At 36.5% G+C, this 19,364-nt stretch overlaps 1 protein-coding gene across 3 annotated transcripts in view; it reads left to right on the top strand.

The window, feature by feature from the left end:
* The window catches only part of TMEM161B (transmembrane protein 161B), a 71,625-nt gene extending 53,911 nt beyond the window's left edge, over nt 1-17,714 (top strand). Inside the window, exons 6-12 of one of the 3 annotated variants that reach the window (XM_070412301.1) lie at nt 6,313-6,464; nt 6,989-7,049; nt 7,488-7,628; nt 10,168-10,281; nt 14,608-14,782; nt 16,113-16,167; nt 17,323-17,714. In XM_070412301.1, the coding sequence (XP_070268402.1) occupies nt 6,313-6,464; nt 6,989-7,049; nt 7,488-7,628; nt 10,168-10,281; nt 14,608-14,782; nt 16,113-16,167; nt 17,323-17,600 (976 nt within the window). In that variant the 3' untranslated portion in view covers nt 17,601-17,714. Of the gene's footprint in view, nt 1-6,312; nt 6,465-6,988; nt 7,050-7,487; nt 7,629-10,167; nt 10,282-14,607; nt 14,783-16,070; nt 16,168-17,322 lie in introns of all 3 variants that reach the window. The other 2 variants (XM_070412300.1, XM_070412302.1) reach the window with 2 other exon arrangements.
* The last annotated feature ends 1,650 nt before the right edge of the window (nt 17,715-19,364 follow it).

Below are 19,364 nucleotides of genomic sequence, written 5' to 3'. Positions count from 1 at the left end.
GCACAGAGCAGGGCCCATCAGGGGGTTGGGGAGCTCCCCCCTGTCACGCACAGAGTAGGGCCGATAGGGGAGTTAGGGCACCGCCCCCTGTCACCCACAGAGCAGGGCCAATCAGGGGGTTGGGGCGCCACCATTGTCACACTCAGGGCAGGGCCGATGGGGAGGTTATGGATCTACCCCGTCACACACAGAGCAGGGCCCGTGGTGGGGGGGGGGGTTGGGGCACCACCCCCTGTCACACACAGAGCCGCAGGGCGATCAGGGGGTTTGGGCGCTGCCCCCTGTCATGCTGATCTGGTGCCAGGAGGCCTCGTGGCTCCGCTGATCCCGGTGCTGGGAGGCATATTACCCTTTTACTATATAGGACAGAGGCCTGGGGGCCGGCTGGTTTGCCCTGAAGGGTGTCCTGGATCAGGGTGGGGGTCCCCACTGGGGTGCCTGGCCAACCTGGATGAGGGGATGATGGCTGTTTGCAGCTGGTCACACACCCTTCAGGGTGGGGGTCCCCACTGGGGTGCCTGGCCAGTCTGGGTGAGGGGCTGAGGACTGCTTTCAGGCTAGGGGTTTTGACTGAAGCTCCCAACCACTCCTTTTTTTCTTTTTTTTTTTTTCTTCTGGGCCAGCTTTAGCTCTGGCTCTAGCTCTGAGGCTTCCGCTGCTGGTTTGTTTGCCGTTCTATAATCGAAACAATGTATAACTTCAGCTCTGAGATCCCAGTCTGCTATATTTGTTAGAATGTTTCAAACTGCCAGCTCAGAGTCCGGCAAGTCAGGCGGGGAACGTTGGAGTCTGCAGTCACAGGAGCAAGCAAGCCTCATGTTCGCTTCCAGCTGCCTGGCTGCCGGCCGCCATCTTGGCTGACAGTTAATTTGCATAAGGATACGCTGATTAGCCAATCGGAAGGGTAGCGGTCGTACGCCAATTACCATTTTTCTCTTTTATTAGTGTAGATATCCTGAGTTATGGTTAAGTATATAAGAAAACATTTAGAATGAAAGTAATATATCTGGTAAATGTCTTCAGAAGATGAATGCTGAAGCTCTAAAGTGTGTTTTTGGTTATATGTGTCCTAAAAGCATTTTCATTCATAGCAAATATGAAAACATGCAGAGGTCTTTTTAATCAAAAAGTTTAGAGGTTATATCTAGCTTTTCATTATCTGTTTTTGTCTTGTCTTAGAGGCAAATGAGGTACTTTATAAAATGTAGCATTATAAGTAATATTATAGTAGTCTTTAAAGAGACAGATTTAAAAGTTGAAACCACTTCCTAGTACAGCAGTTTTTAGATAGTACCTCCAACTTACATGTAGACTGTATTTCAAAATGCTTGAAATAAATAAAATCTTTTTTTTTTTTTTTTTTTTTTTTTTTTTTAGCGAAATAATGCTGTAAATGATCCTGGGCAGGGGGCAGGGTGAGCAAGTTCATTTGGTCTATATTGTAGCATACAAGACCATATTGTTTTCAGGGAACATAATGTTACTGCTAATAAGTAATTATGTATCAAATTTGAGAAAGTATTTATCTTAGATCATGGTATTTGAAAAAAGCAGAGAGATTTGTGTGATAGGAAGCTTAGCTAGAGTGGAATTAACTGAGGTGAGAACAGGGAAAGGCAGGTAAAGGGATGATACTCACTGAAAAATGAGGTACTTGACTAATGGTTAATGAAGATACTTCTCATCACATACTGATCTGAGTTGCCCCAGTAATAGGTGGGCAAAGATGAGCTATTCCTGTACTTTTTATTTTTTGTTGTTGACATTTTAAAGGGGGAACTATCCATCAAAGCCTTAGCCTTTATAAAACCCAGAAGTCCTTTAAATTTAAAACCATGAGTGGAAAATAGCTTAAATTTTTGTTATTACCAACAGATCTCAGACTAAAACTGTTTCTATATTGTTTTCTTCTTTGAGTACATTGTCCCAGGGAAACAGTGCTGTTTTTGATATTATTCTTCAAAAGATCTATTTGCCATTAAAGCATACAATTAGTAATATTTCAACTTACCTAAACTGAACAGTGTAAAACATTATTTCTATGGCAAAATTTATTCACTGATTGGTTGAATATCTATTGTGTGCCAGGCAACTCTTCCTGGTGCTCTAAATGTAACAGTGAGTAAGAGACAAGAATCCTTGATATTATGGAGTGTGAATTCTCATAGTGATTTATTTCCATTTTTAAGTTTGATGTGAAAGATGCCAGAAAGTCATCTACTTAAATACCTTCAAATCTTCTCATTTAGGGTAGGTGCTGTAGCTAGAAGCAGCCTTGATTCTAGATTTATATCCAGTATCCTAGGTAGTATTTAATAATAGAGCATGGGAATAACTGTATCCACCGTTTTATAAATAGGGCTGTTGTTAAGGGACAACTTCCCCCTCACCGACCCCCCCTTTTTTTTAAAGAATAGTGTATTGATGTTTAGAGAGAGGAAGGGAGAGAAGGGAAACATTGATGTGAGAGCGCAACAGCGTTCCGCTGCCTCCTGCACTGCTCTGACTGGGAATCGAACAGCAACCATTTGATGCACAGGACAATGCCCCCACCAACTGAGCCATACCTGCCAGGTCAGGACAGCTTCCTTTTAAGGAGTAAGGACAAAAGTCCTTATCCTTGCCCAGCCATTCCTAAATAAGGATTCTTCAATCTGTTTGAGCTGTTTACTTCTGTCATGGCAGCTCTCTTTATAAAAGATTGCCTGTGACTGCTAAACTATCACATTACTTGCATGGTGCATACACTTTCATAGAGGCAGTATAATAAACTAGAGGTCTAGTGTACGAAATTGTGTACATAGGGTTCCTAGGCCTAGCCTGCGATCAGGGCCATCTACTGCCCACTCGCCAGTCCCCAGTCCCACCCCGCTGCCACCCCAGTTCGCTGTGGTTCAATTGTAGCATGGCTCCAGTTTCCCCAGAGCCTGGGAGCCAGGGGGAGGGACCAAGAAGTCGGCAGTTCCTCCCGCTTACCAGTCCCACCCCACCCCACTGCCACTCACCTTGGTTCGCAGTAGTTCCCCGTTCGCCATGCTGCAATCGAAGCCTGCGGGGGCGGGGGGGGGGGCGGTGAGAGGTGGTCAGTGCACCTCATGGCGACTGGTCGAGTGGTCGTTTCGGTCGTTATGCTTATGGTCACTGGCCTTTTATTATATAGGATTGGTAAGTGAATAGACTGCATCCAGATGGCCTAGAAATCCCAACCACCTCTAAACTAGCTGTGTGTTCAAGGGCCAGTTACTTAATGTGTTTGTGACAGGTTGTTTTTTTAAAATCTTTATTGTTCAGATTATTATAGTTGTTCCTCTTTTTCCCCCCATAGCTCCCCTCCACCCGGTTCCCACTCCACCCCCTGCCCTTACCGCCCCCCCCCCCACACACACACACTGTCCTCATCCATAGGTGTACAATTTTTGTCCAGTCTCTTCCCGCAACCTCCACACCCCTTTCCCCCCAAGAATTGTCAGTCCACTCCCTTTCTATGTCCCTGATTCGATTCTATTCACCAGTTTATTCTGTTCATCAGATTTTTTATTCACTTGATTTTTAGATTCACTTGTTGATAGATACGTATTTGTTGTCACTTTGTTGTTCATAATTTTTATCTTTACCTTTTTCTTCTTCCTCTTCTTCTTAAAGAATACCCTTCAGCATTTCATATAATACTGTTTTGGCAGTGATGAACTCCTTTAGCTTTTTCTTATCTGTGAACCTCTTTATCTGACCTTCAATTTTAAATGATAGCTTTGCTGGGTAGAGTAATCTTGGTTGTAGGTTCTTGCTATTCATCACTTTGAATATTTCTTACCACTCCCTTCTGGTCTGCATAGTTTCTGTTGAGAAATCAGCTGACAGTCGTATGGGTACTCCCTTGTAGGTAACTAACTGTTTTTCTCTTGCTGCTTTTAATATTTTCTCTTTGTCTTTTGCCCTTGGCATTTTAATTATGATGTGTCTTGGTATGGTCCTCTTCGGATTCCTCTTGTTTGGGGTTCTCTGAGCTTCCTGGACTTGTAAGTCTATTTGTTTCACCTGGTAGGGGAAGTTTTCTGTCATTATTTCTTCAAATAGGTTTTCAATATCTTGCTCTCTCTCATCTTATGGCACCCCTATAATTCGGATGTTGGTATGCTTTAAGTTGTCCTAGAGGCTCCTTACAATATCTTCATATTTTCGTATTCTTTTTTCCTTTTGCTTTTCCGGTTGGGTGTTTTTGCTTCTTCGTATTTCAAATCTTTAACTTGATTCTTGGGATCCTCTAGTCTGCTGTTGGAGCTCTGTATATTATTCTTTATTTCAGTCAGTGTATGCTTAATTTCTAATTGGTCCTTTTTCATATCCTTGAGGGTCTCACTATATTTCTCAGAGGTTCCTAGAAGATTCTTGAGTAACCTTATAACCATGGTTTTGACCTCTATATCCAGTCGTTTGCTTTCCTCCATTTCTTTCATTTGTGACCTGTTTCTTTGTCTCTGCATTTTGGCTGCTTCCCTGTGTTGATAGAGTGACTTTGTGTGCTAGGTGTCCTATAGGGCCCAGTGGCTCAGCCTCCCTAATTACCTGAGGTGGACACTCTTGGTGCACCCCTTTGTGGGCTGTGTGCACAGTCTTGTTGTAGTTAAACCTTGATTGTAGTTGGTATCACTGGGAGGAATTGACCTCCAGGCCAGTTGGCTGTGAGGACCAGTTGTTCTACAATGGGAGAACTTCTGTGCTAGAGACACCCTTATGGAGCAGGACTTGCTTCAGTGGGCTTTGGCGCTCACTGAGTCTGCCCAGGTTTTTAGTCAGAGAAAGGCCAGGCCATTCATATGCAAAAGCCTCTGCACACAGCTTGGGTGGGGTTGTAAATTGGGTGGGGCGGGGTCTCAGGGAATCACCAGTGCAGAGCAAACCACAATGGCTGCCAGTCTGCTCTGCCTTGGAGAGGTCCCGGGGTCTGTGTTCTCCAGCCCTGTGCAGGAACAATGACTGCTGCAAGCACCTCTGCAAGAAAGCCTCCCTCACGTTACTGCCCAATGCCAGACAGTCCAGTTTCTCTCAGTATGAGTCTGGGTCCCCAAATTCTCGCCCGGTACTGGAGTTCAGAGCAGTCGGGAGCTTGTTTCTCCCTCCCAATTGAAAAAGACAACAGCGTACCCAACTGCCAGCCCCTTTCGCCTGCCTCCTTACCTCCGCACTTCCACACCTCTGCACCTCCTACTGGACTCTGCGCTTTTCTCTTTCCTTCTAGTTGTAGAATTTCCACTCAGCCAGCCTTTCTGTGGTTCTGAATGATATTCGTTTTGTCTTTTAGTTGTAGTTTTAATGTGGTTGTGCATGGCAGCAAGTTCAAGTGTTTACCTATGCTGCCATCTTGGTGGTCTCGACAGATTTTTTTTTTTAAATCTATAAAAGTAGTAATAGCTGGCTAATGTGGGGATGAAATGAGTTAATTGGTAATGCCTAGCACTTAGCAAGTACTACATGACTGTTGTCATCATTTTCCATGCTCGACATACAGTGGTATCTAAAAAATGCTTTCTATATTTTTTTTGCCAAGCATCTTATTTGGTTTGGTGGGTTTATGCCTTCAAGGAGAACAATTTGTTATAATAGAAATCTGGGTTCTAGTTTGGATCACCCATTAATCTGATCTTGACCAGTTAGTGAGAGGGAGTTCATATAAAATGAAAATGTTTTAATATTTTTAATTGAACCTTTAACTGTTTTTGAGTATTCAACTGGAATTTGTTTTTTTTTAATGATACTGTGAAATGGTGAACCAGATACTTAGTTTTTGTATCACAGCTTACCAACAGGTATTAGAAATTCTTAGATTTTGAGTTATTGGATGATTTACAGTTGATTCCTATGACTTGTGTTTGTGTATTCAATCTAAATCTAAACTGTTTAATAAATGTGCCCAATTAAAGATAGTTCCCTAATATAACCTCTACCTTGGCTTTTCATGTCACTGAGAACCTATGTCATAAAATTACTATACTAATCTCCTAGTAAAATTTGAATCAGACTGACTAGAAAGACATTCTCTTCCTAATTGCAACTTAATCTGTGTATGTGCATTTAAATGTTACGGATTTCACTTAGATTTGCTTCATTTCTTTATGTCCTATATCTTAGAAGACTGTTCAAATTTTCATTGTATTTTTTTTTTCATTTCCATCCAAAGAGCACCTCGTAGATAAGCATGTTGTAGAATCAAAATAAATGTAGTCAAATTTTATTGGAATTCAAGTTCTGTAAAGATGGTTGTGTCTGACTCCCACAAAGTTATTTGTAGTTTTTCCTGAACTTTTCCTTCTGCAGCAAAGTTCTATTTTCATTAACTACACACTATTTTAAAGTAAAAGATGGTGGTGAAAGATCAGTCTGTGTTACCTTTGGATTTTTTTTCTTCGTGAAAGCAATGGCAGTCTTGATTGTAACAGAAAATTATCTGGAATTTGGACTCGAAACAGGTAATTCATACAACTTTAAAAATCAGTTTTGCTTTATCTAGTGTTACTATTTTTTACTTCAATATTCAAGTAAGTTTTACATCAGATAAGTTTTTAAAATTAGGTTAGAGGTGCATATTTTGCAATGTTCTAAATAACCTTTATTGTTATTAAGTAATATCTTCCTTCCTCTTTAGTTTTAGCTAAGTTTTTGTTACCTTTCTTCAGACATGCACTCTTTCCCCACTTTTTCCTTATAATTAAATGAGTTTCTGTAATGCTAAAGTTTACTCACATAAACACAGATGCAAATCTTAATGCAAATTTTATGCACACTCATGGAATGTACAAATATCAAAAGGATGTTTTCAAAGACTGTTCCTGCTAGTAACCAAATTTTATTGCATTATGGCATGATAATTAGCACATGAAAGAGCTAAACTAGTCACTTCAAAGTGTAAGATGCTCTGTTTTCTAGCATTTTATTTCCAAAGAAAGATTCTGTATTTTACTTCAGTGGTAAGAATAATATTTTTCCCCTACAGGATTTACAAATTTTTCAAACAGTGCGATGCAGTTTCTTGAAAAGCAAGGTTTAGAATCTCAGTAAGTTCTTTTTTTTTTTTTTTTTTTAATTAAGCATCACTTAAATTTTTTCATTTTTAGTAGAATAGATTTATTATGAGTGGTTCTTTGTTTGTAACCAGTGAAAGAGTTTTAAGTAGGACTGTCACTATTAGAAATACTCTTTTAATTTTTACATTTGTATAAAATTAGTATCTTTCACAGAATTTTTACATGTCACATATCAAATTCTATGTTGAATATGTAGGTTGGATTGTTCAAATGTAGCTAAAGAGATGCCTGATTTCGTTTATAGTTCACTAAGTTCTATGGATATTTGGATAAGTGCAGTCCTTTTGTAAAAGTTACTCTTTGTGTATTACTATTCCTGTGTTTTTTAAATGATTGATTAGAAGAAAGAAAAATTCCTAGAAAGGTAACTGTAAAAATTTATCAGATTTTTTAAAATTTTATTTTTAGGGGTCCTGTTTCAAAACTTACTTTCAAATTTTTCCTGGCTATTTTCTGTTCACTCATTGGGGCTTTTTTGACATTTCCTGGATTACGGCTGGCTCAAATGCATCTGGATGCCCTGAATTTGGCAACAGAAAAAATTACACAGTAAGCGGAAAATGTACATAAGCACATGCAGATAAATATATGTTTTCCATCTTATTGAAGGTATATTATTGTAATGAAATCATACATTTTTATATTGAAAATTAATTTGATGTCACACTACTTCCTCTTTCTACTTTAAGCAAGTTTTTTTTTTATTCACTTCCAAATTTTAAGTCCTGGGTTTAAAAAATATAACATCAATTGCTAAATTGTTTTACCTGTTAGAATGGAAATGTCATTATTTATGTTAACTTTTTATCGCAGGACAATTTTTGATATTGTAATTTCTACAACTGAACTGAGGATCTATGGAATATTTTCTTTGAATTGTATGTAAACAGTGTTATTTAATTTAAAAAAAACATTTACATAAAGTAAAATATGTATACATAAGAGGTGTTTGTACAACACGTTAGAAGGATGCATTGTTTTATTTTTGGGATTGTTAGTAGTGTACACTGTTAAATATCATAGACTACTTTTAACTATCAAATTTTATTTTAGTTCTCAAAATGGAGAAATCATATTTGAAAGCCTATATATAGTTCAAAACCCATTTACTATATTCTTTGTGGTTATCGTATATATTTTTTTTGTTGATGCAGATACCTTAGCTGACAGGTTTATAGATCCAGCTCGTATCCACATCCAAATTCCCTCCTCATCTTTTTGTTTTGCAATAGAAGCCTGAGTTGAGAATAGTCTTTTTAGATATATGTATTTATAGTCGTTAAGTTTCTGAATGATCATTTCTTAACATTTCTGCTCTTTAAAAACCCATACTTTAATGATGCTGATTCTGTAGTGTTTTTATATCAATATCTCTTACCTATGTCATTTCCTTTATTTTAATTTTGACAGTCTTTTTTTTTTTCTTACCTCCATTTTTTTAGATATGTGTATGTGTTCACTTACTCTCACCTACCAATGCACACTGCTTCATCCCACTTTTTCCTCCTCTTTTTTACTCAGTATGTTCTTGGCTACATCCTGCCTTTCTCCCACCATTCCATTTATCTAATGGCTTCTTTTAAAACAAAACCTGGTTCTCCTCCCTTCTCTACACACACACTTTAGGCCACTAACCCCAGTGTTATGATTTAAATAAGCTGAAAGGGTGGGTGGAGGGGAGTCCTTCACCAGCTACTGAAACCGCTGTGGGCTGCTCCTTAATACTAGAGTGTTCCCTAGCAACACTGCATACCTAATACTGCTGCTTTCTTCCCCACACCCGAAGGTTTACCCAGCCTGTGAGATGAGAGAATCACTTTATTAAAACATTAAAAACATTTAGTGGTGTTTTGGGGTGGGGCGGAGGCACATTTTAGTTTCCTTTTAAAATGTGGCTTCTTTTTAAGATTTTTCACTTTAGTGATTTGGAGTCTTATTTTCAGTTTATTGTAGCCCCACATTGTGTTATAGCACTCTGCCTGATACACGGGTGTGGGCAAGCCCATTTTGTTGAGAGAGTAGCATGACTGGCACAAAGAACAACGTCCTCCTCACCCCCATGGCCAGGCACTAGTACTCATTTTAGTGCCAGAGCTTGGAACCAGAGTTCCACCTTTCCCTGTCAGGTGTTCATGGTTCCCAGCTCTGTGTGTGTGTGTGTGTGTGTGTGTGTGTGTGTGTGTGTGTTAAACCTTCCAGTGTAGCCCTTACTGTGGTTGATAATGAAAGTAGTACATGGCAATAAAATAATCTGAAGGATTTCTCTTTTTTTCTAAAATAAGAAAAATCCTTACTAGTCATCTATCTCTGTGGGGTACACGTTTGGGACAACACTTAATGAAGGTATAGCTCATACCTGAAACCTTTTGCTGTATTAAAGTATATTGTCTTGTTAGGAGTAATATAAATTTATTTGATTAGTAAAGGATAGGGAAATTTATTTCATGTATTTTTATAATATCCAAGAAGAAAACTTATAAATTATTTATGATTTTAATAACATAATTAGAACAATATACGTGATCATTATATATTGAAAGCTTCCTGAGTTGTTGCAATAGGTTCCATCTACTGTATGCCTTCTAGTATTATGGATCTTGCTAGTCCCTATATCTTACTTGTAAATAATGAGGCATGTTGTTTTAGCTACACTGAAAAGTATCAGAAGATGACTGCATACTGAAAAATCTTTGAATTCATTGATTATGTAAAGTTAGAGAATCATTTAAGTACCTGTGTATTAAATCAGGGAGATAGGAGGGGTTTTTAATGCTACAATAGAAGTGAACAGATTTAGATTTTAATGCTAGATCTGCCCTTGACATAATAATTGCTATGAGCAAGTCCTTTAACTTTCATGGATCTAAGTGTTCTTATCTGAAAAATTAAGACAGTGAAATAATTTTGCAAGGGTTCAAATCAGTGTTAAATGATAATGATAAATATTAAATAATGGTGATAGTAGCACCTTAAAAATATAGAATCCTATAAATAAGTTTTTGCCTTCGTTATGTAAGTCCCAAGTTTCTGTAGTTTATTAGTTTATTTTGTTTCTGGATTTTTATGTTTATTTCTTGCATACTTTCAGAACATTGCTTCATATCAACTTCTTGGCACCTTTACTTATGGTTCTGCTCTGGGTAAAACCAATCACCAAAGACTACATTATGAACCCACCATTGGGTAAAGAAAGTGTCCCTTTGTAAGTATGGGTGTTTGAGGGCTAATTTTTGTTTCATTATATAATAAAAAAATGTATACTGTATTAAAAATTTTAAGTAGAATATTAGGACACTTTTTAAAACAATAGAAATGCTAAAAGTGTGTTGTAAAAGTGAAGCTTCAAGTCCTCATTTTACTTTTTGTGATCTTTATTAATAAATGTGGATGATTATTACCCTGCATTAACATTATTTTGAATACTTACAAGTTTTTCTGCTTTTTCAGTTATTGTCCAGTTGTTATCTGATATTTTTCTATTGTCATTGTGCCTATTTTAAAGATACTTTGTACAATTCTTTTATTGTTTTGATTGTGAAAATTATGGAGGAAAAAATAAGTATAAATGGAAATTCACATATAAAGCCCCCATAGTAGTTATAACATTTTCCATATTTGCTTCACCCTTTTTTTGTTTTGTTTTATGTAGTTTTTCAAGTATATTAGAGGCATAACATTTTTACTCCTACGTACTTTAGTGTGTACCTCTAAAAAATAAGGACATTTTCCTGCATATCAGTATCATCATCGCACTGATCAAAATTTTAAATAATGCCTTGACATTATTATCTAATATTATCTCTCCACTTAGACAGCCATATTTTAACAGAAGATGGTAAGGAAACATAGAAATAATTTACTAAAAGACATTAATAAATGTACTTGATATGTTAACTCATTAGCCTTGTGAAATGATGTTAGAGTAATAGAAAGGTTCATACAGAGCTGGTTTAAACCCCAGTTCTGATCTTCACTAAAACTGTCACTTGAGGGAGATTATTTAACTTCCCTGAGCCTCTGTTTCCCCATCTGGAAAATGAAGATAATAGTATCCACCTCACAAAGCTATCATTGGAATTAAATGAAAGAACACATGTAATGCAACCAGCTGGAAATAAGTGCTTAATAAATATTCCCTTCAGTGCTTTACCTCATCAAAATTAAAATAGAAAATTTTGACTAGTCATTGACTCCACAGTGTGCATTTTATGTTATGTATACTTTTAGATCCCGGTACAGATTTGTCTTAGATTATATAATCAGTGATGACCATAACTTTTTTTATTTTTTTTTTTATTTTTAAAGAGAGAGAGAAATGTTAATGTGAGAGAGAAACATTGATCAGTTGCCTCCTGTCTGCATCCCGACCTGGGATTGAACCCCCAAACTAGGTATGTGCCCTGACCAGGAATCGAACCTGAAACCTTTTGTTATATGGGACGATATTCCAATCAACAGAGCCCCCCAGCCAGGGCCATAACATTTATTAAAAGTTAATCTTATTGAATTAGGGAAGTACCAATAAAAGAATGTTTTTCCCCCACACAATTAAGCCTTAATGGTAAATTTAACTTCACAGATTCACTAAGTATTTAAAAGTGAGTCTCTCTCTCCTCTCCTCCTCTTTTTCTTTCCTCTAGCATGCCCGAAACTTTCCCCTTCAAGTTGCTTATGTCTTTCTTTCTCTTAAACTCAAGGGCCCTTCTTTTGTCTCTGAAGAAATATTTTAATATTGCTATTCATCCTTTCTTTATAATAGAAGTGTCAACCAAATTCACGATTGACAATGACAGATTGAAACACACAAGTGCGATTGGCACCAGTGAGAGTTTTATACGTATGGTGCATGCGAGAGTCAACTTAGCCTTTTATATATAAAGAATAAACTTGGTGCCGAAACCGGTTTGGCTCAGTGGATAGAGCGTCAGCCTGCGGACTGAAAGGTCCCAGGTTCGATTCCGGTCAAGGGCATGTACCTGGGTTGCGGACACATCCCCAGTGGGAGATGTGCAGGAGGCAGCTGATCGATGTTTCTCTCTCATCGATGTTTCTAACTCTCTATCCCTCTCCCTTCCTCTCTGTAAGAAATCAATAAAATATATTTAAAAAAAAAAAAAAAAAGAATAAACTTGGTTAATTAGACCTGCTTTCTGATTTAGCTAGACCTTTTCCAGCCCAGTGAAGCACCCCAACTGCTCTTTCAGATAATTGTCAGCAACACAGCAGTAAGTATCAACACAAAGCACATTATTATTGTAGATCACGCAGGGAGAACAAAGGGTAAAATATTTAACTGTAGCAGTGTTTGACTATACTCTGCGCAGTGAGAAAACCTGAAGTCATTTTTAAGGTCCATCATTTCTTACTTTTCAATCAGTCAACTTTCTAAACTTTCTATATCTCCGTTTTCCGGCTAATGAAAAGAAAATAGGATTCTATTGAGCCTCCTATCTACCTACTCCAGGACTTCTGTGAGGATCAAATGAGATGAGGCACGTGAAAACACTTCACAAACATTTGGTTAAAGTGTAAAATGTTTGCACCTGGCTATAAAACAAGTTGTGTTCCCGGGCTGAAGAAACTCCAAGGAGGCTATTTGCTAGGAGGAGGAAGCTGGGTGTTGCTACGTGACATCATTACCCAGTGCCCGCAGCCACCCTTTCTGGGCTGGGCTGGGCTGTGGGCCGCATTTTGCGCCATGGGGTCTTGGCAGCGTGGGCTGCAATTTGGTGGGCTGTCACTCCGGGGTGGTGGCAGGGCCTATGTTCCACTTAAGGGAAGCCAAATACTGCTTTGTTGGCGCCAGGTCCACGGTGCCATTTCTTTGTAAATGGCCAGTGCGCCTCATGGCAGCTCCTGCGTTGAGTGTCTGCCCCCAGGTGGTCAATTCATGTCATAGCGACCGGTCAAATGGTTGGAGGGACACTTAGCATATTAACCTTTTGTATATATAGATTATTATATTCTCTGATTTTATATTTGCCTTAGTTTAATTAGGAAAATAGGAACCCAGCATTCATGATATATCCATCATACACCAGTTATTATGCTAGGTGTTGATAATTTACATATTTTATGTCATTCTTACAGTAATTCTGTGTGTGATTGCTATTCTCATCTCATTTTATAAATGAAGTAATGGACTCAGAAATTAAATAAGGCTAAGGTTTATTCAGTCAGATTTGGTATATATAAAGCACTTAGCACTTACCAACATTCATTTCCCACTTTCACCCTAACTAAACTTAGTGCATATTAGTAGCAAATACTATGCTTAAAGGAAATGGAGATAAATGATTTTGCCTTGTTTATATATTAAATTATAAAAAAATTTTGTTTTATATGAAGACCTAGTATTGCCTTCCTATATTTTTGTTTTCTTTGTTCCATCCCCATTTCTGATCCATTTCATAAGTAATTCAAAGGTCTTTATTTGTAGTCAGAAGCAAAAACGGTTATAATGCAGTTTCAACCCAGAAATGTATTTAAATCCATCCATCTGTTCTGATTTAGCATCAAAAAAATAAAATGTGGTCATTTGTGTGTGCTCATGACCTCATAAGAAGAAAACCAAAAGTGAACATAGAACATATACAGTGAAACCTAGAATGACTTCAGGAATTTGGAGAAATGTCTTCTGCCTGTTCTTTACTTATGTATTTTATCCCAGCTCAGACTTCTTCTTGAGATACCCCATTAGATCAACTTCCCAAATCTTTATGAGGTTAGTTAAATAATCTGAGTTAGAAGTACTATTTAATGACTGTTATTATAAATCCTGAAGTCATAAACTGAGCAAATATTTTTTTGATTAACTGCTTTATTCTATTCCCTTCATTTCCATTACCCGTCACCCTCAAAGTCTGTGTAATAGCTGTCTTCAGGATGCTATCAGTCAAGCCCCCTTGTTGCGCAGCTCCCGAGAGCACAATGTTGTCTATAGGCCCCTTGGAAAGATGCAGGGCTGTGGATGGCCTTGCATCTTCTAGCCACAATACAGGACGGAGAGAAGTAGGTTTACAATTGTGAGTACACAAAACAGAGTCTATTCTTGTTCTATTTATTAAATACTGTATTGTTTTCCACATGAACAACTGTAGACCTACTTTTCCCCCATGCAGTAGATGGGTCATTGACTTAATAGTTCCACAGTCTCCAGTGCTTTCCTGCTTTCTTTTTCCTGGTCTCCAGTTGAAGAGCACCCAACTCCTTTCATTTCACAGTCAACTTTTTTCCATGGAGAAGGATTGATAGAGAAAAGGATCCCAAGTACTACTGTACTTTCTTTCTTTTAGATATCTTTCCTACTTTACTTTCGTGAACCATTCATCTATCTGGTTCTGTTATACCAGTGAAAGTACTGTATTATATAGGCAAGTCTGTGGCAGAGTGGGATACTTTTGCTTTATATCTTCAACTGTAGCTAAGTGTAGGTTTCTAACTATAGGTTATGGTGAACATTAGCACATAACTAACGTGCTAGCATAATAAGATCTTTGAAGCACCATGTCAACTTTTTGATCTGTAGAATGACAGAAGCTACATTCGATACTCTGCGACTCTGGGTAATAATCCTGCTGTGTGCTTTACGGCTGGCCATGATGCGTAGTCACCTGCAAGCTTACTTAAACTTAGCCCAGAAGTGTGTGGATCAGATGAAGAAAGAAGCAGGCCGAATAAGTACAGTGGAGCTACAGAAAATGGTAAGTTTTATACTGTAGTTAAAATGAAAAATAACAAATACTGTGTTGTAAGAAAAAAATAATTTGGTTTCTTTTAATAGATTGTAATTTTATTTTATAGTATATTTATTGTAAATAAACGGGATGATTTTATACAGACATCAAGAGACTTTGATCTGATTTTGGTGTTAAAAGAAAGGGTCTTTTAAAAAAAATATTGTTATTGTTGAGAATACTACAGATGTCCCTCCTTTTTTTTTTCTCCCCCTTGCTCTTCACCACCCAGTTCACGCCCTGCCCCAGGCCTTTACCATCCTGTTGTCTGTGTTCATGGGCAATACATATATGCATATAAATTCTTTGGTTAATCTAGTCCCACTGCCAACCCCCCTTCCCTCTGTGCTTCGTCAGTCTCTTCCATGTAAAAAAGGGTCTTAATTCCTCTTTCTGCCTTAAGTGCTTTAAGCACCTTACAGTAGTGTGGTGTAAAGCTGTGGTATGTCTACTATTGCTAAGTTGAGATCCTCTAATTGATTGGAAAGACATTACAATATATTGTCAAGCCTTTATGAATTAAAGGGTAGGAAATATTAATTTTAGTGACTACATATATTTTATTTTAACATTATTCCAAAAATTGACCATGAAACGTAAATATTTAACTTAATGGGGATTCCAGAGGAGGCTCAAGCATTGTAGAGGACTGGACATCTAGCCTGGTCATGTCTTTTTTTTTTTTTTAGATTTTGTGTTAGAGCCCTTTTTTTTTTACTTCAGGAGTGTTTACCAACATTCAGCATTTTTCTGTTTGTCCTTTATATCTTTTCATACTCTATAATTATTTGACCTTAAACAAATATATTCATATAGGATGGGGAGTTGATGCTTTTATTTATGAGGGGGTTTTGTTCATGGATGACTCTGCCTATTACTATTATTTAGTTTGATATTTTTTTAGGTGTCTGTCTTTAGAGATTGCTTATTTTGTTTTGTATTTGAAATATAAGTGAATATATACTATTTGAATTTTTGTGGTTATTTTCTTCAATTTATATTAATCGCGTAATAACTTTTTAAAGGAAACTATTTTAATATTTTCACATTTGAAGAAACTTATCTTCAAACTGAGCCTTTCTGAAGTCAGTTTGGGGACATTTATAATGAGGTACAAAACTTATTACCATTTAGTTTCATTTCCATGAAAGGATTTCTTATCTCTTAAACAGTTCAGTTTGACAGTTACTTGAAAGTTTAAATCACTCATAACATGTCAGCCATATTAGACACTGAAGAATGTTGTTGGTTGTAGGTGGCTCGGGTCTTTTATTACCTCTGTGTCATTGCACTGCAGTACGTGGCGCCTCTGGTGATGCTGCTTCACACAACTCTGCTTTTAAAAACACTAGGTAGGTGTGCCCTGGCAACTGGGAACATGTTGTACTTTCCACCTGTGGTTAATAATGCTTCTTGTTACCTACAAGGAAATATGCATCTTAAAATTGTTCCTCTCTTGAAAAGTTTGAATAGGAAACATGGAAAACTTTTAGAAGTTGATTTCTCATGTTGAAAACTCAAGCCCATATGGTTTTATGTTGTGCTTTACTTATAAAAATTGATTACCAAAGGTTAGTTCCCAGATTTATTGAATAACTTGAGTGATCACTGTTGATCTTATTTTATGTTATAAAAGAACTTTTTAAGGTTTTGTTAGTGCCTAATATTTAAATTATTCCAAGATACTTATAAACTTATATGAATTAGAGAATCCTTTTGTGAGTTCTACTTTATATATAGCTTAAGTTGAAGAGTAGAGATTTCTCCATGGGAGAACAGTTATCCTATAAGTCTGTTAACTAAGGTATCATGTCCCTGTGTGTTGTTATTCAGGAAGTATCTATTATTGTGTTGATCGTTTTTCTTGGTGCCAGTGGGAGGAGGGGTTAAGAAACTAAAAGAACTAAAAGTATTATTTGAGTGGGCTTAGTAGGTACTGTAGAGCTGATGATAGTTGGAAATGTCCTTTAGGAATCTATGGAACATAAAGGAGTAGCTCAATTGTAAATGATGTGATTCATACCCTATCCAACATTGGAGAGTATATGATGAAAAAATTTCTGGAAGCTATTAATAGTCTTTCACACTAAAATCACAGATAGTTTCTGAGAAAGAAATTTATTCTGATATTCTAGAGGAAGAAAAGATTTCTAAGAAGTTATTGAGTCTGTCACTTCAGTAGAGATAGTTGATTCAGATATTACATAAGGAAAAATTTTTTATTATTTTAGAAGATTTTAGTGTAGCTATCAAAAGTAAATTATACTTGTAGCTTTTATATATACTTTTACGGATGAGGCCAGATTACAGGCTGATCAAGTTGAATGAATATTTTACTAGGTATGTTGAAAGATTATTATTTTACTTTATATTTAACATAAAATAATTTATTTTGCCACAAAATTCTTGTTTTAATTTCAAATATAAATTAAACAGTTTATTATTTTTAAAAAGAAGCTTTGGAATTAGTTATTCTTCAAGTTTTATTTGTGTCTTGAATTTTCTAGGTCATCATTCCTGGGGCATTTATCCAGAATCCATCTCTACCTTGCCAGTGGATAATAGTCTACCATCCAATTCTGTTTACTCTGAGTTACCATCTGCTGATGGGAAGGTGAAGGTAACTGTTACACAGATAACAGTGGCACTGAGCAGCTTAAAAAACATTTTCACTCCTCTGCTCTTTCGAGGACTTCTGTCTTTTCTAACCTGGTGGATTGCTGCGTGTCTCTTTTCTACAAGCCTTTTTGGGCTTTTCTATCACCAGTATCTCACTGTGGCATGAATCTCAGTTAACAAAAAAGGATATCCAAGTCACACTTGGGATTCAAATATTTGTGCCCTTGAAGGGCTGACAAAAAAAAACAGAAGAAAGCAAATACAAAGGAAAAAAGAAACATATCAGAGTTTGAAATGCTTCCTCTGTATTCTCAGGGTGAATTAATGATGTTATATGTAAAATTACTGAATAGATTAAGTGCTATACTGTGGCATTGGACATGTTAACTCCTTGTATTAACTGATGTGAGAGAGGGCTATCTGCAAGGGTAATACTTCTGATTGCCTTGGTTTACAGAAACCTCTGAAACAGTCTTTGAAACTTTTCTTATGACTCCAGTTATCGGTTGCTCTCAGTGGTATTAAGGTACTGTTAATATTCATGTGGCTGCCTGCAGAACACTCTTCAAACTGAGCCATGTTTTAGAGGAGGTTAAGGAGCTAAAGTTGTTTCTGTTGGTAATATATTAGTCACTCTTCAAAGGACAATAATGAAAAAATCCAACAGAAAGGAAGAAATAGCTACTGTATATTACAGTAAAGAAAGCTGCATAGTAATTTTAAATTCAGTGGAGATGTACATGCTTACTATCTGCAAGTACTGCTGCTTGAAAGTAGCATGAGTATTGTTTTAAATGTATTCTGTCCAACTTGAGGGATCTTTAAAAATGACTGGCTTTATGAACATTCGCAATCTTGCTGTTAGGTTTGGAACTCCCATATTTTATTTTATTTTATGATCCTAAATATTTCTTTTTAATAATATAAAAATATTTATCAATATTGATCAGACTTTTAAAAAATTACTTTGTAATCCTGCTGACTACCTGTATGTATTGTATATATTATATATTAAATATATAATATATTGAGATTATAAAAGATGAAAATATTGGATCCTTATAATATTTTAAGTTGCTGAATGTATGTTAAAACATTGAATGAGATGTCTTTGTGTCTAGAAATTTTCTTTCTTTTTGGAATGAGATTAAAATCCATTTTGAGAATTTATTAGAGCAAGCAATTTATTTGTGTTGCCTGTGTGAGAATAGTCATATTTTATACTTAGTTGATTTCTCCCAAATGAAAATTGTTTTCTGTCATTTTCAAAAAATCAGAATCCTTTCCACTCTAAACATATCTATAGATATCATTTAAATCCATGTTAAATAGGACTTGTTTTACATTTGTGGTGTCCAGAATTAGAAATGTTAAATTTCTATTTTATAGTTCAGAAATTGAGGTGATTTAATTGAAAAATGTAAACAAAATGAAAAATAAAAGTAAAATTCTTTTTCATGCTTTTTACATCTAAAACCCAAATGAAGGGTTACAGTTATAAAGGAAATGAATATAAAATAAACAGGTTTGTTTTTTCTAACAAATAGTAGAATTTATAAATAAATATTCTTTCATGTAACTGTCTTTAGAGGCTGTATATTGTGTTCAATGCTGTTGTTACTATTGAAAGCAATTTTGAAACTTCTTTTGGAATTACTTTCAAGGCTTGTGATTCACTTTGATTTAAATAATCTCAGTACAGCAAATTCCTGCATTTTGGTTTAGATTAAATGTTTTGCAAATAGTTGATATTTTAAAAGACTGAATAATAGTGTGTAAATTGGACAAAACTCTTTGGTTGAAAATGAAGTGTGGCTATAGCCCCGTGGTTGGCAAACTGCGGCTCGCGAGCCAGATGCAGCTCTTTGGCCCCTTGAGTGTGGCTCTTCCTAAGCCTTACGAGTACCCTAATTAAGTTAATAACAATGTA

The sequence above is a fragment of the Myotis yumanensis genome, unplaced genomic scaffold (genome assembly GCF_028538775.1).
Source record: "Myotis yumanensis isolate MYYU_CA2020_CCGP unplaced genomic scaffold, mMyoYum1.0.hap1 SCAF_4, whole genome shotgun sequence".
Taxonomy (NCBI): Eukaryota; Metazoa; Chordata; class Mammalia; order Chiroptera; family Vespertilionidae; genus Myotis; species Myotis yumanensis.
The sequence above is the reverse complement of the archived record's forward strand: the minus strand, read 5'-3'. Positions and strand labels throughout refer to the sequence as shown.